This window comes from Oculina patagonica, chromosome 2 (assembly GCF_052425735.1).
Source record: "Oculina patagonica isolate OP01 chromosome 2, crgOcupat, whole genome shotgun sequence".
NCBI lineage: Eukaryota > Metazoa > Cnidaria > Anthozoa > Scleractinia > Oculinidae > Oculina > Oculina patagonica.
In genome coordinates, this window is record NC_135759.1 from 17459072 (window position 1) to 17482395 (window position 23324).

A 23324-nucleotide genomic window follows, 5' to 3' on the forward strand; every position below is an offset into this window, starting at 1 on the left:
GCGCTACTTAGAAACGTAACAATCAAACACAAAACAATGAGCGCGCTACTTAGAAACGTAACAATCAAACACAAAACAATGATCGCACTACTTAGAAACGTAACAATCAAACACAAAACAGTGAGCGCGCTACTTAGAAACGTAACAATCAAGCACAAAACAATGATCGCACTACTTAGAAACGTAACAATCAAACACAAAACAATGATCGCACTACTTAGAAACGTAACAATTAAAAACAAAACAACGAGTGCACTACGTAGAAACGTAACAATCAAACACAAAACAACGAGTGCACTACATAGAAACGTAACAATCAAACACAAAACAATGAGCGCGCTACTTAGAAACGCTACTTAGAAACGTAACAATCAAACACACAAAACGAGTGCACTACATAGAAACGTAACAATCAAACACAAAACAACGAGCGCGCTACTTAGGAACGTAACAATCAAACACAAAACAACGAGCGCACTACTTAGAAACGTAACAATCAAATACAAAACAACGAGCGCGCTACTTAGAAACGTAACAATCAAACACAAAACAACGAGCGCGCTACTTAGAAACGTAACAATCAAACACAAAACAACGAGCGCGCTACTTAGAAACGTAACAATCAAACACAAAACAACGAGAGCGCTACTTAGAAACGTAACAATCAAACACAAAACAACGAGCGCGCTACTTAGAAACGTAACAATCAAACACAAAACAACGAGCGCGCTACTTAGAAACGTAACAATCAAACACAAAACAACGAGCGCACTACTTAGAAACGTAACAATCAAACACAAAACAACGAGCCCGCTACTTAGAAACGTAACAATGAAACACAAAACAACGAGCGCGCTACTTAGAAACGTAACAATCAAACACAAAACAACGAGCGCACTACTTAGAAACGTAACAATCAAACACAAAACAACGAGCGCGCTACTTAAACGTTACAATCAAACACAAAACCACGAGCGCGCTACTTAGAAACGTAACAATCAAACACAAAACAATGCAATGAATACGCTACTTAAAAACGTAACAATCAAGTACAAAACAAAGACCTTGCTAGTCGGTAACGTAGCATTGAAGTACAAAACAAGTTACAAATAATTTATTTTTTTTCAAAATACGCTTTGTGTGTTTGACACTGGAATCTTATGAACTAATCTGTTTAGAGAGTTTCAACTGCTGTACATAGCTTTCCTATGCTTTTATTGTCTCATCAATTAATAGACATATTATTACCACAAAAAAGTGAAACAAAGTCTTAAGCAATAATGTGCTGAAACCTTAAGTAGACTTGTTGACTACATTATTGCCCTTTTTAGCCTTTTTGTTTTGGTTTGATATGCTTTTAATGAAGTGATATACACTGAGTACTAAATCGACTAAATCTGTCCCCAAGCTTTGCTCATTACTCGTGCTCAGTGCGTGTGGAGTTGTGGGATTGTTCAAGCCCTGCACTCCCTACTTTCTCTTTCTTTACCGAGTAAATACAGCGGCATCTGGCAATGAGGCAGGCACTTAATTGTATTCTTAATATTTCATTTTACCAAAACTGCAAGCTAACTCTACGTTTATTTGTTTATTTGTTTTTGGATAAATAACAAATTTTAACTATCACATTGGTTTTCTCCTTTTAGGGTTTTATCGTTCTCTTTCACTTTAAAAATAATCTACTGCTATTACATAAATTTTAAATGCAATGGCTACCCGTGTAAGATTAAAGAAAGTAACAGAAGTCAAACTTAAGACTCCAGTCCTGAACAACCATACTCTTTGCAGTAGAAAATAATCAAACTTAACATAACCACCTAATGAGACGGCGTACTTTTAATTTAATTCATAACTAAAGTGTATGTGTTTTTGTTTTGTTTTTTTTTTTTTGTTTTTTTTTTTTTTTTTTTTTTTTTTAAAACTATGTATAAATTCATGAGGTATTTTGTCTACATCGTTTTTTATCCCAGTCCCTATCATTCCAAAGTTTCTGTTAAACCCCGGCCAAACGAGGATGAGAGTTGTTGAGAGTTCTCGTTTGGCCTGAAACTCTCACGCATTCTCATCGCCTTTGATTGGCTCAAATTTTTCATGATAGTCGATGAGAGTTTTTCCTTGCTTGGCCCAGGTTGATGACAGTCGATGCGAGTTGACGAAAACTCTCATCCTCTTTTGGCCCGGGCTTTAGAGGAGAAGTCAGGCTCTGAGAATAACACTCTAACAAACCCTTTAATTTATATTTCCCTGCTTTCTGCAAGAACTCGGCTCTCACAGGAACGTTTCTCTTTCCGAGAAAGGCGTTTAAATTTCTTTAGCTATAATTAAAGGGACTGTGTCACGGCTGATTGAAGTTTATTTTATTTAATAGTTTTGCCAAATACTTGCTATGAATCCTAATGTTTGCAAAGAAATTACTTCTATGGATCTAAATGACAAAACCATAGCTTCATTGTAACCAACCTTGTCTCCCGGGCGATAAAATTTAAAGTAACAAGCAAACGAGATTAACTTTGAAAACTGTTCAGCCCAATAATATTTCAAAAACCCATATCGCAATCCGTTTCAATCTTCGTCATTTCTGACCATCCGTACCTTCTTGTGTTTTTTTGTGCTATCGAAATATCCCCTTCACTGTTTTAAGAGGTAATTTTTATATTTCACTCAACTTGAAGGCCATTTTCCCATGCCTTAATTTGGCTTAAATTCGTGACACAGTCCCTTTAACGGCCTTAAATTGACCTATGGCCTACCAACGTCGCTTGAAGCTTGGTTCAGTGGGCATAAGCACAGGCATGAGCGCATAAGAAGAACAGGCACACTCATTCTTCTTATGCTGTCCTCACTAGTAGAGCAGTTTTCAATTGAGTGTCGTAAAACCAAAACCAATGTAATTACTTCGGCCAATCACAAAAGACACGGACAATCCAGTGAACCAATCAAAACTTGAAGCAAATACATGTAACCGGCACGAAGCGCGGGAAAACGTGCGCGAGCGAGTCACGATTGGTTTTGGTTTTAGTTCTGATTGGCTGAGAAAGTGGCGCGAGATTTTAAAGCCAATCGCTGAGCGTAGTAAACAAAAGCAAACGCAATTTACTTTCGACACTCAAGTGAAAACCGCTCTAATCAACATGGCATAAGTGTTAGCATAAGCACAAAAAACAAACAAAATTGTTCATTGTTCTTTGCTTGTTCCTTTGTCTTGACAAGGAAAGAGGGTGTGCCCTGGGGGGGGGGGGAACGCAATGAAAGAACGGGGATGCCATCGTCTCGCAGGGGGTAAATTTCGGATTTGGTCTGCTTAGGGTGTCCCAGGCAAAACGCCAATATTCTAGCCATAATGGTCTCATTTAGGGTCACACGAAGAAATAATACAAATATGAATTCTATTCCTAGTTTTTTGGTATCTTTTAAGGGTCAAGAAAAGTTTGAGCCACACCCAGATTGGTCTCTTTTAGGGGTTCTTTTCAAAATTTCTGGCGAGCATCCCTGTCCGTTTCATATAGGAGTCCCCCCTCGGGGTTTGTTCTTCTTACGTGCATATGCCTATACCCAGTAAAAATCGGCCTTTACAATTGCCTTATAATGGATTACTAAATTGTTATATCTCTGGTGAATGCCCACCGTCTGTATCAGACGGACTAGGTATGGAAGGAAGTCTTTGTTGTCCACCTCCTTGAAGAATTTTTTGTGCCGCTCTTCTTCTCTCCATTTCAAGGCGTTTGTATGGAGGAAAGAATGCACAGATCATGAGAAATGCCATGGCAACAGCAGCTGCTGTCATGAAATACATGGCATATTGAAGATCAGGGACTTTTCCGTCTTCTGATTTCTGCTGACACTTTGAGTTTTTAAAATGTCTGGGAACCTCTAGAGCTTGGCATACTAATATGAAGACCACTCCAGTAGCTTGACTGAATGGGAAAAAAGGGAAAAAAAGGTTTCAGTTTAATATTCTCTGTACTGAAAATCAGGGCTCAAAATAATTTTCGGACAGTTGTTTGTCATGTTGGCTAGAATTTCTTGAAAAGATCGCTTAGAACTTGATGTAAGATGTGATAGCGACAATTCAATCAAAAAGTCGTTCGAACTTTCAAAAGTTGACGCTTAAAATATAAAATTTTAATTTGCATAAAAAATGTTCAACTTATTGATTTTTTCAGGTCATCAGTTATCATTTTAAAAGCCATGTACGTGACCGGTCAAAATGACTGGCACATCGAAACTTTTACCGAACAAATTGTCATCTTGACTGGACATTGTCTGTTGACTGGCCATTATTTTGAGCCCTAAAAATGTTGCAATGTTTTCAGCAAATAATAACCACAGTACCCTGCCATCCACTGCAGTCCTGCACTTGTTGCTTCAGCGACAGGGTAGGTACACTCCACACCGACTTCCAAACAGACAGGCATGAGAGCGAATGAAAAAAAGCCAAACAAACCAAAACAAGCCACAACAAGAGCAGGTTGTCCCGAAAAATGGGTTACCTACAAAAAAGACAGCATAGTCAACATTGATTGAACATCAGATTCTCCTAAGAACAGTTAAAAACAACATCTGGAAGCAGTAAGAGGAATTTCAATGTTTATTGAAAAGGGTTGAACTTACAACTGTGAGCAAGCAGCAGGATATAGCTGCTAATCCATATGAAATTTTGGCCGTTTCTTGAAACTTCTTGGTCTTGTCAACATAAACACCTGCTAGTCCACCTCCAACCAGACCAGTTGCTATCAAGACAGCACCCGCTGTACCAGCCATGGACTAAAACAATCATAGCAATAAACAGTGTGTTTCTCTTTATAGATATCATGTCATGTTAACAAAACAAGTGCCTGTGGAGCTTATTCTAAACTATGGATTAAATGGGGAGGGGGCATTCAGTCGAGGGGTTTTTCTTAATCAAGGGGGTCAGTTTATTTAGGGTGCTATCCAGAAGACAAACTTTAATGGGCATTAAAAGAGTAAAGAAACACAAACAAATTATTTGTATAGTACTGTACAAGGGCTCAGAGTTAGTAGCCTCTCCCAGGCATTTGGATACTTGGGGAGCTGCATGGAGAACGGTGAGTGAAAAGAGAAAAGAGGGAAAAGGGTTAGACAGAGAGATGCACCAAAACCTCTCGCCTTTTTTTCTTCTAACCCTTTTCCACCCCAAACCCTATTCACCAAATGTCTTTACCAGGCTACAAGTTAGCTGCTCAAAGGATTTTAAGACTAATTAACAAATTTAGGACTACGAGCATTCCAAGTTTTCTATGAGCGAATAGTCAACGAGGCGCAGCCGGGTTGACTATTGCTCATAGAAAATGAGGGCCCCGAGTAGTCTAATTCGTTTTAGTAGAAACTCTAAAGGATTGCAGTCCAAAACCTACAATATAACGTTGTTTTTGCACTTTGAAGACCAAAAATCAATTGAAAATATTACATGGAAAGAGATGATTTTTCGTTTCCTGCCCTCTGGCCCCTCGCGCTTAAATTTGAGCTACGCGTCCGGCTCTCGCGACTCATTTCCCGATCCCGGTTTTCCGTATCGCTCATAGAAGAAAAGGCGAAAATAAGAGGGCGTGGACAGTTTAAATAAGTTTTTTTGGTGCATCTCTCTGTCTAACCCTTTCACGGATTTCCAATAGAACACTTTTGAGCTGAGTTTCTACTAACTTAAATTAACTCTTGTTCTACAATTTAGTGATACCAAGACAGCATTTGTAAGATTTGGAAGAAATAAATAGTCCATACTAACATCACTATATCCTTGTGGGCAGATTATCTGTTCCAGAAGTGTTTGAAAGCAAGTAAAAAGGCCTATCCCAGTACCAAATGCCACCATCAACACTAGGTAAGGTTTGTTCCGTAACACCTGAAATATACAGAATAACAAGATCGAGCAACTGAATTTGGGTACGCTGTGGCCACAGTCTGTTGTTTATGATGTATAAAAAGACTGTTATAACAATTTTGAATAGTGTGAATTGTGCATGTACAGTACCATTTTTAAATGGTACTGTAAATGTTTATTACGCCATACAAGGTGGTTCTAACTTTTAGGTCTGTAGATGAACCTCCAACCAGTGTGCTATGATTAAAATGAAAGCTACTGAACAGTACATCAATGACTATGTCTGCTTTACAGTATTACAAATTTGGACTTGAAGATGCACCCTTCAAAATAACTTTAGTCATTTTGGAGCTTTATAGTGGCATCTCAAATGGCCCCTTTTAGACTGAAAAAGCTGACCAAATGTTGTGAAGATGCTTTTGTAGGGAGATTTCAAAAAGTGTACTAAGTGTATAGATATTTATGGTAACTGATAACCTTTTATGTGGGTGGTAATGAATAGCCATCCCAATGCTTAATATTTAAAATATAAAAACTGGTATTCAGTTCAGTACTGGAAGCGCAAGCTCAGTACAACTTACTGCACACATAGATATAGCCCAGTGGTCGGTAATGAATAGCCATCCCAATGCTTAATATTTAAAATTACAAAACTGGTATCAGTTCAGTACTGGAAGCTGCAAGCTCAGTTCAACTTACTACACACATAGCTCACAGCAGCGAGATTGATATCACTTAGCGACAAGGTAAAACAACACTATAAATGTTCAGAAGTGTGAGGCACATATTATTTATTCCTAGCAGCTGTTTTTGTGTTTTAAAAAGTAATCTGTCTTTACTGCATTCCAGTTGCTTTACTCTATTCCAAGTTGTCCTTTATAGCAAAACATCTCACCTTTTTGAGGCCTACAAAGAAAGGCTCTGATTTTGATTCTGCTGATGCTGTGGGTGGAGTGGGAGGGGTGCTACTGCACACTCCAAAAGTTGCCATGACAACTCCAAGAAAGGCAGGAATTGAGAACATTTCCAGCTACAGAGGGAAACAATGAAAAACTTATTGGGGGTTAAAGAGAAATAATATTTTAATATTAATATTAATGTGCACTACCAATATCATGTTTAATAAATAAATTCCACTACCAGACCATCCAGAGGGGAGGTGGGTATAAAGAGGAGATGGGAAGGGGAATTTGATAATTCCACACAAACTCCACACAAACTCCATTTTACATCTCATTTATTGGAGTAAAATTAAAAACCTCCTTTACATATGGGCATGTCAATAATGGTTAGAGTTAAATTTTTGCCCCTGCTAAGAACCTATTCTTTTTACTTCATTATAGCATGCCAAATAATGTATAGAACCACTTTACTACTGTTATTAAGTTACAATATTATAGTAGATACTTAAATATTATTGTAACCCCTTTATGGTGTTTGTACTACCTTATTGTTACTTATTTTCACAGGACTTAATTTTCGCGATTTTCGCGATCTTCAAAAAATCGCGAAATTAAAGACCCGCGAAAATTTATTTCAAACGTTTTCTATTGTATTTTTTATGCTAAATAGGGATTTTTGGCCAAATCGCGAAAATTAGGTGCCGCGAAATATGCCGGTTCCTTTTTGGCGAAATTAATCCCGCGAAAATAAGTAACAATAAGGTATCAGGGTCTAACTGTATTTGAAGCAACTAGCTGTAAAATAATTAATGAGTTGTATTTAGCAATTAAATACCTTAGAGTCTATGAAAAAAAAATTGCATCAAAGAACATACCATGAAAGGGATCTTTGATTTATCTTTGACAATAACTGGTGCTATTGCATTAGCCACCATAACACCCATAGGATTACCTAGTATAAAAGAAATTTAAAATTAAAACTGGTTTGCATAAGAATATGTGCCAATAATTACCAGTCGTACCCCCCCACCCTCAATCCCCGAAGGAAAAACAGGTGGGTATGGCTACATATAGTCTATACTAACCAGTACCATTTAATTCTTGTAGTAGGGCCAGAGACTTAACACTTTTAGTCAAAAATAAGGTGCTAGAAATATTTTGGCATGAAATAGGGGTATGTATTAAGGGCTTAAAGACTGCAGCATGGTGCACACTGTAAATGGCCTACCCCTCTAAGGACTGGATTTTTTACCTAGAATTATTTAAAAATCCACACATTTGTTCAGACTAAAACAAGAGCAAGTTTAAGAAAATGCAAAAGTTTCTACAAGCAAGAGCTTCAGGCAAATTGAAGGAATATAATAATAGGAGAACCAATAAGTCTCCAGGGAGGGAGGGAAAGGGCATTTGTCACAATGCGCTTTTTTCGGGCAGTTATGGGTGGCACAGGCATTTTAGGGGTGGTTTTCGCACAGGGGGTTTCAGGCAGCACAGGGGTCAATGGGTTAAAAGGAAACTTTAAAACAAACTCACTCAGTGATGCTATCATGTTAGCTGTAGTCCTTTCATCCGCTCCAAACCACAGGGCAGCCAGCTTTGTAGGTGAACCAAGAAGAAAGGGCTGAGCTAGTGCTGCAAGGGTCTGACCAATCATTGCTACAATGAACTTGGTGTCTTGGGGAACAAAACTAAATCCACTAAGCATCCTGACTGCCGCACCAATTGCATTCAGCCAGGCTCCTAAAAGAACCTGAACGCGAAGGATAAAAAAACCATATTTAATAACCCTACGGCCTCTATTTAAGTCTCATCCTCATCTACCCTGGGGATCAATCTTCCCATCTACAGCAGAACCCCGGTAACTCGAACTCTGAAGGGAAACGAAAAACAGTTCCAGTTAGCAGGGTTTTCAAAGTAACCGAGTAAAAATGACTGAAAAGTAGGTACAAGGGAAATGAGAGTCAGTTCAAGTTAGCGGGGTTGTTCGAGTTATCCGAGTTTGAGTTACCGGGGTTCTACTGTTAGTAGTATATCAGCACTTTTGTAAAGAATGCAATCTACTAACAGTAACTACACCAGCAAGGTGCAGTAGGTTGAGTGGTCCATGTTTGAGCACTGGCTGGGATAAAGACAAGACACATGACTCTCATATTTCCACTAGATCTTTCCACCCAGGAGTATAAATGGGTGCTAATGTGATCTGTTAGTCCATTTGACTAACATCTCATTCATTCATTTCACACTGTTGGTGTCATAAAACTGTGTTGTTTTGATGATGATGATGATAAATCTTTTTAACATAGAGTCCAAGACTAGTCATCAATAGTTCATGGCCTTTAATAAAGTATTCATCATACTTATGAAGCTAATTAACTCCTACCCCTGTTCTTAATCCAAGGACATCAAGAATCCAAACCGCTACCAAGCCAAACAATAAAAAACAAAGGAGGTAAACAATGGAAAGCCAGTTGATGGCATCTAAACTCTTGCCATAATATGACGCAGAGCGATCGGCTATGGGGGCAAAGCTCAACCATAACTTGTAGAGAGAGAAAAAGCAACTGATTAGTGTAATAAACAAATCAAATGTAATTCATTTATCAAATTGAGCAGTTCCAGAAAATATCCATTCCCACCCCAAGGAAGGTCATTGGAAATTCTGAGGGGGTGAGCATAGATGCCAAGTTTTTTGGCTGGCATGGAGTGAGAAATTGAATTGCCCTAAAGGAGCATTAGTGAGACCCAGAGGTGGTAACTTCTAGGGGGGTCTGGGGGTATATTCCCCCAAAAAATTTTAAAAAAGTAAGTTGTAGAGAAGCAATCTCCTTCATTATGGGCAAGCATTTGTTGTTTTTAAACTCTTCCCTACTCGATTAGCGTTCATCTCTACCAAAGTACAGCTGAAAGTGTATAATTAATAAGACTTTTTCCTCTAGTTGTAGTATTTTAAAAAAAGCGTGATATTTTGTCTGAATGGCGTGGTTGCGTGAGATTAGGTCAAAAAGAGTGAGTCTCACGCCAAAAGTGTGAGACTTGGCATCTATGGGTGAGTGGTGGGAGTCTCGAAAGCCAAAATTTGACTGACCGACTGACCGACCGACCGACCGACCGACCGGTTATTGTTAGCTGGGCAAGCTCCCATAAGCGGCCATATATCCCCTACACCTCTAGTGGCCGCTTTTGAGAACCATTCTCGTAAGTGGCCAGCTCCAGTTACGGACACTTTTTTCACGTCCTGAGGGTGTCCGCTTACGAGAGCTTCGACTGTATTAAAATTGGCTGATTAATTGGGCATGAGTGTCCGTTTAGACCAAGTGTTAATGAGAAAACCCAACTCACAATGACATTTCAGCCCTGACCTGTGGGGCATTGGACCATGCAACTGGCCCACATAGTGGGGAATTTGATCAGACATTTTGAAAAAAGTCAAATGCCCGGGAGTTTGCCCGGGGGCCACGATCTCACTTGGAAAAATTATTGACTGATACGTTAGTTTGAACATGAAGCAATAGATAAATAGTTATATAATTGCGTTTAGCAAAGGAGAGCACATACTAATTGTGTCGTTTGTCCTAAATCAGTCCTGCAGTTCTTATGGATCAGTGCTTTGGGTATTGATCACAATGTAGTATCATTTCAGCGTTTGGATGCCATCTTGGACTATCAGCCACAGATAGCCTCGATCTCATGCAGAACAAATTAGCGTGGCAACTATCAACGACCAGATCGCAGAAACATTTTCGCTCTATGTTAGGTCGAACGAACTCCTCTAATCTCTGATTTATACTACTAGTTTTTAACATAATTCCACCTTGATCTTGTGATTGAGTTTTATGGGTAGATAACAATCTCGTTCTCACTCCTTTAATGTCAGCCAATAACTTATTATAACAGTTCCTCTACAATGACTCACCATTGCATTAGATGCATTGAGGACAAAAAGCACCAGTAGCATGTACCATCTTCTGCCGTACAATCTGTACTTTGCGGCCATTTCTTTTGACCTGGAAAGTTCAAGAATTGCTTCCTCTTGCGACAGACTTCTGGAATAAATCGGCCTCGATGAGCCAGAGTGAAGAAGTGGCGAGTTTTCATTGTTCACGTTTTTCACGGACTCCATGTTAGGTCACTGTTTGGCAAAAATAAAGAACCGTTCGCACAAAGCTTCCTTGCATTTCACGATCTCAGACCTGTCACGCGAGAAAGAATTTCGCCAGGCGTCTTCTTAACGGCCGTTGTGGCCTAAGTAATAGTCTCCCCAGTACTTTTACGCCAACGACAATCAATATGGCGGCCACTTCGAGCGGTGTTGAGCATTGGGGAGAAATTGACCCTCCTATACCCAAAACACCCGGTCTCCACATCGAAATAACGGAACCTAAACCAGCAGAATATGAAGTGCCAAGACTACATCAGCCTTCCTCGGAACATTTTCCACCCAAGGACGAGTAAGTGAGAGAAACCCAGTGACCACAAGAACTGTCCCTATCAATCACACCGACACATATTTAGCACCTTTTATATGTCATGTCCTAGATCGCTTCTCACAGGGGCTTAAGTCGTAGAGTGTGGGGAATAAGAATCAGCTGATCTAAACATCTGACAGGGAGAGAATGGAAAGATATTGGAAGGGATATGGTTGATTGGTAACAAGGTCTTGGAGGTTGGAGATCTCAGATCTGGAGATTCGACTAGATTTCAAAATACCTGGCCAGTTAATACATAGTTAGTAGATACTAACTATGGTTAATATTCGTCTTATAAAGCTGCTCCTGCAGTCCTGCAGTCAGCCATATAAAATACAATGTGTATTTTTTTCTCTAATGTTTGTAGTAAATTTTCTTCTTAATTCCTTAACAAGCATGTAAGAAAACTTTTCAAGGAATTTTGTCATTCCTGAAACAGTGTTTGTCGGAGACACAGTAACCTTAGAACTTTAGCAGTGGTCCGGGTGCTTGCTGGGGTCACTGTAATGTGTTTCGTGGACAAGATACTTTACTCTGACAGTGCTTCTTCTCTTGTGCCCCAGTCCTGCTGTCCCATATTTAACAATTATTCTCCAAAGGCAAAGTGATTATTGTTGAATAATCCCTGAGACTAAGTCAAGGGGATTATTCAACATTATAACCCACCCATTATTTTTTAAGCGCGCTCATTGGACAAAACGCATCACGCGGTACAAAATCAGACGACGGGTATCAGCGAATATACCCTGTCCGATTTGATATCCGTCGCCCGATTTTTTAGGCAGGCACAAAACAAACAAATGAAGTCACCTTATTCAATTCCAACTTTTAATGAAATCACAGAGTTAATAATCACGTAAACCAATCAACTTGCATTTGTTTCAACCAGAGTTAAGCCGGGTTTATTACGTAGGTTTTTTTCCTATAAATTTACTGGCGATGAGGCGCATTGTAGGAATAAATTGGAGGGTTATAAAATAAATAAACCCCTTTCTGGCTTGCTGGTATATTGGAGGATATATAATGCCCTTGGCTGAAAGATTGTCCTCAAAATTTCACAGTTGCCCTCAAAGCTTCGCTTCTCGGCCAACTGTTCATTTTTTGACAATCTTTCAGCCTCGGGCATTATCCTCCAATATACCAGCCGCCTGAAGGGGTTTATTTACTAAATAATCACTGAGCCTGAGGCGAATAATTGTTTTAGTATAATTTTCAGAGGTGAATATCAAGGATTGCAAAATTAGAGTAGAAAACATGAAAATAACAGACACAAGTGCTCGATTGCAAACGTGTAAACTAGTTCATTTCACTGAGTGAATCCGAAGTTAAAGCAATAAAACGGGACAAAACAAACACTTCCTACAGAAAAGAAAGATGTCTGGTACCTTTGTTTAATCGTTGGTAACTTCTGAACAGTTGTGTGATTCCTCTCAAAATGAGCAGCTCCAGTCAGAAGAGAACTGAATAATGTTTCATTTGCTCAATTGATCTGGCTGAGTTTCTCATGGCCGCGTGTGATCTCCAAAACCACCTTGTTTACGATCAATTCTAATGCCTACCCATCTCTTCAAATATTTCGGTCCAGAAACCTTAGTTGGTAGTTTACTGGCAAAATTCCCAATGTTTTAAACATCCAGGACTTGTTGTGATAAGTGATTTCTTTCAAATGAGCGAAAAAATTCATTCAGCAAACACCCCCATGTTCACTTGCCTGGATGGCAAAGTTGGCATGGCTTAGTAGCCAAGCCTTGAAATGCTATATTCACCGCCTAGCGTGGTGAATATTGTGTCATAGTCTGAGCTTCTCGACCAATCAGAATGTCCCATTCTTGAATTCACCTCTGAAATTTACACTTCTAATGTAAAATATATGCTAAAAGCAATTATTTGCTGAGTAAGACCGGGACCGTAAGTTTATTAACTCTCAGGTTGTCTTATACAATACCAACTGGAGTGTTATTTTGTTTGTATTGTAGACTGCCTGCAAAGTTCATGGCATCTGTTAAACCTCCACTTGACAAACACTCGCAGAACTTAACACTACATTGTATTGAGCTACAACATCACAAAAGACGCATGCGGCTAATGTTGATGGCAGCACAACATCAACATGGAGAAGGAGCGGTAAGTTAACAGATTGTCGACTTTTTTTCAATAAAATTACCTAGTATAAATTTTGATACAATCAGCAGACCTTCCTTTATCGTCTAACTTGTGGCACGAGGCAGATCAGTCATTTCAGTTCAAAAGTAATAAGCTTTGTGTCTTTGGGAGGCATGGTGGCTTATGGTTAGTAAGCTGGACTCCGGAATGAGCATTCTTGGGTTCAAAGCCAGGCGAGGCTAACTGCATTGTGTTTTTAAGAAGACACTTAACTCAGCCTCATAGTGCGTCTCTCCATCCAGGTGTATAAATTAATAGATACAGACAAATTTTATGCAAGGGGTAGAGTAGTGCAGTAGTAGAGTGCCAATGTACTGGTGTTGCAGGGAACATAGGTTCATATCCTGTTAGAATAGAAGTAGTAATCTTGAATTTTTTCAGGCTAAACTATATGCAATATTATTGCTTACATTGTGTGCCTATTACAAAGATAATTTTATTCATTTCTTGTTTGAACTGTCTTTCATATAATATTTATTAATATGATTGTTAAATAAAAAGTTCTTGATATATCTGAGTTACCTTTTTATCAGAAGTCCGAGGGTGTAGAAGCATCTTCTCTTCCTGCACACCCACCCAAACCAAAGCGATTCTGCTCTACTCAAGGAATTGTCACACCACCAACCCAAACTACCATCCTCTCAAGAGCAAAGGAAACTATCAGGTAATGAGACTCCTGACCTTTTCTTGTTTTGTATACTTCTTGGGAGTCAGACACATTTGTTCAGAGACAAATTAGCATTATTTATTTTGTATTGGCTGTTCCAAGGTTGCGCAGGGAACTGGGGCAAGTTTTAACCTTTACTCAATCGATAAACTGACACCACCCCATGAAAAAGCATGCCGAGATTAGTCATTTGACCAAGTTTGGTGCTTTTGAGTTTAACAGAGACCAAGTTATGGGCCATGAAACATGGTTCAAAATCCCTACAATCGTCTTTTATTTTGATTATGCGTCCTCCAAAACCATACAAACTCTTAAATTTTTCATGATTCTGTGATACACTTAAAAATGAGAAAACATGGTGATGATTTTCATCTCGGCTTCTTCCAAACAGTAGGTCCATGGCAGGATTTTAATGTTGTCACGAAACTGATTCTAAATTTAAAGAGTTTTTAAAATGGTTTTGGGGGACGCTGTCTCAAAATAAGAGATGTTTGTATCGATTTTGAACCATGTTTTAAGGTCCATAACTTGGTCTCTGTTTAACGTCAAGGCATCAGACTTGGTCAAATGACCACTCTTGACAAAAAGTTGAAGCTCGCACCAGTTCCCTATGCAACCTCGGAACGACCAATAACTTTGAAATCTAATAACTAATATAATTATATATTTTTACACTTGTTTGTTGCAGCCCTCATGGATCACATGCCAATCTAACATGTGCTGAGCTAGACAGTGCCTCCAACAGACATTTGTTGATGAGGTCTGTGGCTACCTTATGTGCGATGGCAGGATTTGATAGTGAGTTTTTAAAAAGACTTTAATTTTGTCAGTTGTTATTTTGTCATCAACGCAGTTCTAAATTTGCATCAGAAAAAGTACCGTAAACACCCGCAGATAAGATGCACCCGCGTGGCAGGTGCCCTGAATTTAGCAACTCAAATTTTGGGAAAAAAGTTTTTTGAAAGTAAATCAAAGGAAATCCAATGTCGAGTCTTCAGGAGTCTTCATCATCGAATGTAAACTCGCTTAACATTGAAATGGAAATATTTCAGTCTTAGCCACAATTTCAGCTCTTTAATATAATGAACACCAACTTTGACATATGGTTGATCTTTTTCTAGTATTTTTTGACGGGTATTTCTTCATTAAACACAGTTTTCCCATGGATGTTTGTGCGGCAACAAGAACGTGCCTTTGCAGAATGTTCGTAGCTTAGTAACCAGGTATTCGATCAGAAGCAGATTAAGATGGAGGCGTTCAGGTTTCGTTGCTATCGTATCGTAAAAAGTGAATTGAGATCCTTCTGTTGGAGATAAACTTGTTGCATCAAGAGAGTTCGTAATCAGTTCGGCTAATTTGCCATCAAAGTGCTAAACGGGGAAGAAACAGTAGGCCATGATCTGCATCTACCATGCGAATACTCGTGATATTTTCTCGCTCATGGTGTATCAATTCTGTTGAAACTATAGGCCATCCTTGAAACTGCAAACAGCTTTTAGGGGCTGTCAAACTTGCATCCCTTGTAGTTTAATATTATATTAATTTGCATACTTTTTCATAAAAGTGTCAATTCACGAAAATTTCCGGCACCTTTTCCAAATGTTCCTGCAGATAAGCCGCACCCTCGATTTCGAGCAAAGATTTTTGGCAAAAGGTGGGGCTTATCTGCGGGTTTTTACGGTAAACTGCCCAATGTTGAAATATATTTGACTGAAGCCTGGTTGAAGTCAAACCCAAAACCATAAGACAGTGATAGTATTTCATTTGACTTATCACATAGCATTATAGGCGTGCAATGCGTACAGAGTGCTATGCAGCTCCATTCAGCATTGAAGACCTGTAATGTAGGTAATTACACGTAGTATTATTTGTCCTCCAAAGAAAACCAAAGTAAAGTACCTTATCTTTACTTACCGGTATTTTTGCGGAACTTAATTTTGCGAACATGCAACAGGCATATTTTGTGGGACTTAATGTTCATGATTTGGCCAAAAAATGGTTAAAGCATTAAAGATATGTTAAAAAAATGCGGGTCTTTTATTTCACATGTTTTTAACAAATCACAAAAATTAAAGCACCCCAAAAATAAGTAACAAATAAAGTATTGCTCTGGAGTCTTGTGTCCTTAGCTTCTAGGATAGGTGTTTTGGTCAAATTTTATCCTTGGTACAATTTGGTATTTCCTTTTGTTTTGGTTATATATGATAATGGATTTGAAACAAAGGAAAATACCAGATTGTCCCAATGGTAAAATTAACTACATCAGACACTTCCCTAGAAATGAATTTCTTGTTGTGCTTTATTGAGTGAGCCAGGAGATCAGACCTTAAGAAGCTTAATTTGATATTCTGAAAAAAAAATTATTGCATAAACATGTTAAAAGCCTGCTGTTTTGATTTCCAGTGGCCAGTGAATCTTCTCTTGAGATACTAACAGACATCCTTGATGACTTCAACACCAAGCTCTGTCATCTTTTGAGAATAGGGGTGGATAATATTGCGTTGAATGGGAGGACAGGTTTTCCTGTAAGTCAACATCATTTTAGAAGCTGCCTCGTTAAAACTGAAACCCAGGGCTGCAAATTTTATAATTTTTTTTCACTTGAAAGGACATTTTCCTACTAAGACACCATCGTGGTCGGACAAAACAAAATTGTGGTCAGACAGACCACGTTTTTTTTTTTTTTTTTTTTTGGGGAGATGGTTTTTCTGGAGCCGAAAAAGCTGTCTGCCCTCGCAGGCTAGTTACTCATTCCTGGAGATGAAAATGCACTAAAAACAGTAACAGTTGTCCTTCAGTTGTGATCTGCGGCCCAAAATTCTTTTGTGCTTAAGCTCTGTAATGTGCTTTAATTGCAGTTGACGTGAATTGCTGTGATTGGTTATTGAGATTATGTCGCATGACATATTTTAATCAACGAGAACTCATCAATTGTTATTAAACCAAAGCAACCATTAGGGTGCTGTTTATTATTACAGACAACTTCTCATTCAAAGTTCAGTGGCCTCTAGTGCTTTTTCAGTATTCACTATAAAGTCAGTAAGGACATGATAAGATAGTTAGTGTAGTTGGCAAACAAGACTTGTCAAGACTCGTGTTTACCTTCTTCATGTAGGATGCAATGGAATATGCCCTGCATGAAATTGGTCTTGGTGGATGTGCAGCCATTCATAAGTACTGGATGCAAGGTGTGCAGGATTATGCTCTGAGACTTGATCAAGAGGATTTGGAGATGATTCAAGAATACAAGTCTTTGATTGTAAGCATTTAGTACTTACATGTACTCTGTCTTTGAGTTAAAATAGGCACAAATGGTTAGTGAGTTGGACTTTAAATCAAGCGTTCACCGCTTTGAGCCTTGGTTGAGGTTATTGCATTGTGTTCTTGGGTGAGGCATTTTTAATTACTCTCACAGTGCATGTCTCCACCCAGATGTATAAATGGGAAGTGGCAAATTAAGATGGTTTCTGCCAAACATTCGAGCAATACAGGCAAAAATAAAGTAACCAAAGAGATCTCATAGCATGGTAACAGTTTGAACACATACAGTCGAAGCTCTCTTAACGGACACTCTCGTAAGCGGACAGCTCTACTTACGGCCGCCTTGTTGCAAACCCCGTTTTAACTCCCATACAAACACTGCATTTTTACATTCTCGTAAGCGGACATTCCCGTAAGCGGCCGCGGACACTTTCAGAGATTACGATTTAGACTTTTTCTTTGTTTTTAAGCTCCCGTAAGCGGACAACCCCCAAAAAATCCTATTTACAACCTCTATCTTATTTTTATCAATGAACTTCACATCACCGTTGGTCACAATGATTTTACAGTATTAACAGTACAATATGTCAGTGCTTGTTTTTTCGTCATCCACGTCCGTTAAGCTCCCTTAAGCGGCCATTTATCCCTTACACCTCTAGTGGCCGCTAACAAGAACCATTTTTCTTTGTTTTTAAGCTCCCGTAAGCGGACAACCCCCAAAAAATCCTATTTACAACCTCTATCTTACTTTTATCAATGAACTTCACATCACCGTTGGTCACAATGATTTTACAGTATTAACAGTACAATATTTCAGTGCTTGTTTTTTCGTCATCCACGTCCGTTAAGCTCCCTTAAGCGGCCATTTATCCCTTACACCTCTAGTGGCCGCTAACAAGAACCATTCTCGTAAGCGGCCAGCATGTGGATTCTCGTAAGAGGTCCCGAGGGTGTCCGCTTACGAGAGCTTCGACTGTATGCAGCTAACGAAAACCTACCAAACCTTTAGCTCTTAAGGACGTTCGCGCTAATTGTTTATGCGCATACTTACTGCGCACGTAATTCATGTCGCAACGTCACGCCACGCCATGCATCGAGCACGTGGGCTGAAGAAATTTTCTGAGCACATATAGGGCTGGTAGTCGTCGCGTTAACTTTGCTTCCAATTAACTCTCTTAGATGCTCGGTGACCCCCACATTTTTTTAAACGGATCACTTTTGTTGACGATTATCTACATTTTGCGAAAAAATGAAAAAAAACTATTGATTAAAAGTTCGACTTTTTTTTTGTCCCACGTACGTTCGAATGCCTCTTTTTGAGCTTTTCGTTTTGCTGTACGACGGTTTCAAACACCGTTTTCAGGGTTCAGTCTTTCAAAAGGTTGGCAACACTAGATTTTTTTACGCAACAGACCCACTTCTACAAAATATGACTAAGATCATTTGCCTCTCTTCTCTCATCTTCGATATTTTTAACTATAAATCCTGTAAACCATGTTGAATTGCGCGCCCCAATTTTTCAAGATCAGGGTAGTTTTCCACACGCGTTATCTCTGAAACGAAGTCGGTGAGCCCCACATTTTTTTTGCATTTCTGACACAAGTAACTTATTATCTGACTGCTGTAAAAATTTTAAAAAAATCTATCGACTAGAAAATTTTCGCGAGAACGTCCTTAAGCTGACCCCGCCAGAGAAAAATGGATTTAAAATTATTTACATTTCAATTAAAATGGACGTTTTGCGCCAGTTTAAAACAAAATGACGCATGTTTTAAAAACATTTTAATGAGGTTTTACTTTAATTTTCTCGAGAATGCTTTAGAGTTTTATCATAGGGTCAGTAAGACAGTTAGGTGTTTCAAATAGTATAATTATAAAGTGTTACGAACTATAGGTAGATTTTTAGTACTTAATTTTTGCACTCATTGCTCGAACCTTCAGCAGAATCCATCCAATGCTGGAAAAAAATCCTTCCCTGAACCAATATCCCATCCAAGGGGGAGAGAAATATTCTTAGCACAAGGTTCATACTGAGAGAATTATATTGGTCTAAGGTCTGACATATAGATCAAGTACAGCAGGATCCATACAAACAAGATACATAATGCATCTGCTCATGTTAACCTTTATCCAATATTAACTAAAGATCCATGATAACAAAGAAAAGACAGTTCACCTTTAACACAGTTGGGTTGTAATTGTTTTCTTATTCCACAGGATCCAACAGCCAGGACATCTTCAGCAGGTTCTGAAGAAGGTGGTAATTCTCAAGGCTACGTGTAAGTTAGCTAACAAGCAGCCAGTTTCTTTCCCTGTATTGATTCATGCCGCAAAAATATTAGTCTTTATTCTCCAAGCTTGCTAGTTGGGTACAAATAACATGTTTGTAGGGGTGGTTATTTGTTAATTTACCAATTTTCTGAGAGTACAAGCCTGCAGCTTGTACTCTCAGAGACTAGAGAGGCTAGAGTTAATGATCTTGTGCATTAGACAAACGTTTCACTGCTCACTATTAGTAAATGACTGATGTGCAGTACTTCAATTACCTGCAATGTCTTTATTTTGTTTTGTTTTAGTGAGCAAATAAATAGGAAATCCAGCAAAATGAGTCTTAGCAATGATCAATGTCAAGAGAAATATAACCTGCAATCAGGTGTTCAACATGGAAAGTGAGAGCCTGTTTAATTATTGGCTATAAAGAATCCTGTATAACTTAACCTAGCCTGTGTATAGCCACCCACTTTCCTCTGCTTGCCCTCCCCTACCCAATCGACTGGGCAGTTGTCACAGGGCAACTTTACTCCACAATTGACATACTACATTTGTTTATTTTTTCTTTCATTAGTGTCAAAGATGAGTTAGAATTAAAAGGGAGTGGAGTTTTATACAAGACATCTGTTGGGGTAAGGCTTGTGTTTGCTGTTAAAAATTATAAGCTTGAGAACAAATCCACAGTTTAGTCTATACATTGCCCCCTTCCATTATCAGTGACAAAAAGCCCAAAGAAGATTCCTACATACAGAGGAAATTCAACTAAGAAAAGTTTTAATAAAATCAGGGAAATTCTACACGTCTCTTCAAAGTGCATTCAAGCTCAACATACCCAGTTTCGAATGAAGCAATTTAGACTCTCTTTATAAATACCATGACGACGACGGACGATGATGATGATGATATTTAATAAGGGAACCCAGCTTGCTAAGTGGGATTTTTAGTGGGGCCCGTAATATTTGTAATATTTAATTAATCACTATGCCTCTCTTTAATGTTGTCATAACATTTCAATCTAACAGACGGATACATCAGATCAGGGTTCAGAGTTTTCACATTTAAGGTATGGTAACACTGTTGTTCATGTTACCGTAACCTTGCAACTCCAGTTAAATAGGGAAACAATTTTGCAAATGAATGCTGTTTTGCAACTAAAATACCTGCCAAACACAGTAAACAAAGGTGTATGAGGGTGTAATCATATTCTTGTTCAGGCCCCATCCACTCTAATGCGTTTTCGTTGATGCGTTTCGCCTTTCACCCAAAGTGCAAGATCAAAAACGCTCTACTGCGTTTTCCCCTTCCACACTAACACGCACTAAAAACACTGACGCCACGAAATAACTGAAAAACAGCAAAAGTTATGTGCGCATGTGACAAATAGGCGCGCCCACTATGTGTTTTATAAGGTATAACAGAGCGATGCCAGCAATATTTTGCATTAAAAAACACTACAATCCCCGTTAGCATGTTTTCCTTCTCTGGGTAATCAATAGAAGATTGAAGAGAACGAGGTCGAATTCTAGGAGAGCGATTAACCTCGCAAGCAAAGAAAGCCATATTTTCTTTCCCTTCCAGTTCCAAGGAGACTGGATCGGAGTTACGTCATAAAAATAACATTTTTTCGAAAGCGTCCGTTTTTGCCGTCCACACTGTTAGATAGAGCTAAGTTATCAAATGTCTACACTTTGAACAGCGTTTAAAATGTTTGCGTTTTTTATGAAAACGATGATTGTTTTTGATCGTTGTAGTGTGGACGATAGGCAAAAACGCATCAGTGTGGACGGGGCCGCAGTGAGACGGAACGTTCAATTTTGTCTAATTGCCGTCGTTTGCATGCTTTGTGCAAAACACACTCAAATACAATGCGCCATCCACCTGGATGTACTGAAACTGATCTTTGTCTTTGTTTTGTTTTGTGTTTTTTTTAAAGTCCATATGGAATTGTTTCAAATGGAGCTAACACAGGTAAGAATTAGCGTGAAATTGTCACTGCGAGCCGTATGTGAACTTTCCAATTTAGTCTGTGAGACTCGTCCGCAGGGAATCATTGTAGTCGCATTGACCCCTCCGCCGCGAGAAAAATAACGCCTGATCGCAGGTTACATTCAACAACACATGTCCAAGATTTGGCAAAGCTGCCTACAACTGCGTGGTGTGATTACATTTGATTGTAAAGTTAAATGGAAAGTCTACTGAGCAGGCATACGTAAATTCTCCTTTGCTGGCAATTCTTGGTTCTCCGCGATCAAGTCCTAATTCAGTGGGGTTTTAAAAGAATTCAAAATACAAAAAACATAAGTGTCCGTCTCTGTTGCGAAATTGTTGTATAATCGAGTAAATGTGTTCTTGCTGTTTCTTTACAGGAGAAGGAAATGGTGACCCCACATCACCCCAGTGGGGAATGACATACATCAAGGTATCTATTGGCGAGATATGAGAGTTGTAGTTTGGTGGAGTGCATGAGAAAATCCTACTGTCCACCTCCGCGAGGTTTATTTTTCTTACGTCCGCACTAGTTTGTATGCTGTGAAGTTCTGAAAAGAACTGTTGTTGGTGACTGACGTTTCGAGGCCCTCAAAGCGAAAGCGGAAGTCATCTTCAGGGTGAAGTGAAAAGTTGTTGTCAGTCGCCCCCCCCCCCCCCCCCGCAAACCCGCCTCCTATATAGAAGGCGGGAATGGTAATGCAATTTATCCTGGCCTCTCTCTTCTCCCGCCTGGGTTCAACCCCTATATAGGGCGGGAAAGGGAGAGTCCAGCGACTGGAATAGTCAGACACACTACCATTTATGCATCTTATTTCATTTATAAGAGGTAGGTAGACCAGTTGTTCCTAGATCGTGCTATTTGTCACAAAATCATTTATCCTTATCTCCTATACAAAGTGACAATTTGAATTTCCTTAGCCTCAGTAAAACGTTTTGCTTTTCTTTCCTGTTTTAGACTGAAGGTGAAGAAGATGAGTCATATGACGACCCGATGAATGTTGTCCCCAAAACACCGCAATCGTAATGGAGGTAGAAAGAGAGACAAGAAGGACAAATGTTCTACAGATTCATCCATGGACGTCAGGAAATTTGCTCACAAGGTCAAGACAGGATCCTCAAGATCTCGGTCTAGTCTGCGAGAATTGTCTGAGCCTGCGGTTTTCAGTGGAGAAGTTGCTAAGCAACATGACGTAATCTTATCGTGTCCAGCTGAGGTCACGAAACAACTAAGATCCGTAATCTACACTTAACGCTGAAATTTGAAAAATCTTTCTTATTCGCCGAAAGACCTCAAGTATCACTATTTAACGGTCCAGCATCGCAGTCTGTGAACATTGTAAAGACAAGACAGCGTGAACTTTATTCACGAAGGATATACAGAAAACTGTTTGCATGTAATACGTGTCTTTACGAAAAATAGTATTAAAGAATAAGAAATTTTTTTTCCATGTTTCTATATAGAGTTACAATTACACGAGTTCTCCTTCTCCTATTTAAAAAAGGAGAGAATTGTTCCAAATCTTTACGTAAAATATTAACTCGAAACAATCGATTGTTCCATGGAGGTATGGCTATGCTTTTGCTTTTTCTTGTTTCTTTCATGAAGTTAACTATTCAACTGCCCGTACCCACCCCTTTTCAGTTTCCCACTTTAGAACCCTCGACTTGGATCGCACCAGAACCTAGTTCTTGGAAATTCTGTGGAGGAAGCTTCAATCAGGGAACTGATTGCTTTGCTGCGACTACTCACGGAGTTGACCAATGCT

At 39.1% G+C, this 23324-nt stretch overlaps 2 protein-coding genes across 3 annotated transcripts; one reads left to right on the top strand and one right to left on the bottom strand.

Annotated features, from left to right (window-relative positions):
• Positions 1–1893: 1893 nt before the first annotated feature.
• Positions 1894–10928, bottom strand: LOC144643256 (solute carrier family 49 member A3-like). 2 transcript variants are annotated; one of them, XR_013568878.1, is made up of 10 exons: positions 10655–10928; positions 9122–9280; positions 8275–8491; positions 7617–7693; positions 6735–6869; positions 5744–5860; positions 4612–4764; positions 4333–4490; positions 3361–3914; positions 1894–3201 (listed from the first exon to the last, which is right to left on the bottom strand). XR_013568878.1 is itself a non-coding variant. In XM_078502459.1 (9 exons), the coding sequence occupies exons 1-9, from the start codon at positions 10859–10861 to the stop codon at positions 3602–3604; spliced, it is 1536 nt and encodes a 511-aa protein (XP_078358585.1). In that variant the 5' UTR covers positions 10862–10928; the 3' UTR covers positions 3305–3601. The 2 variants fall into 2 exon arrangements, 1 of the variants encoding a protein (XP_078358585.1); XM_078502459.1 differs by lacking the exon at positions 1894–3201 and having other exon boundaries at positions 3305–3914.
• A 93-nt stretch (positions 10929–11021) lies between these two features.
• Positions 11022–22967, top strand: LOC144643257 (STAGA complex 65 subunit gamma-like). Its single transcript, XM_078502460.1, has 12 exons — positions 11022–11189; positions 13184–13331; positions 13904–14034; positions 14726–14835; positions 16441–16562; positions 17153–17296; positions 19516–19577; positions 20144–20201; positions 20592–20632; positions 21503–21537; positions 21936–21988; positions 22514–22967. The coding sequence occupies exons 1-12, from the start codon at positions 11029–11031 to the stop codon at positions 22580–22582; spliced, it is 1134 nt and encodes a 377-aa protein (XP_078358586.1). The 5' UTR covers positions 11022–11028; the 3' UTR covers positions 22583–22967.
• Positions 22968–23324: the final 357 nt, after the last annotated feature.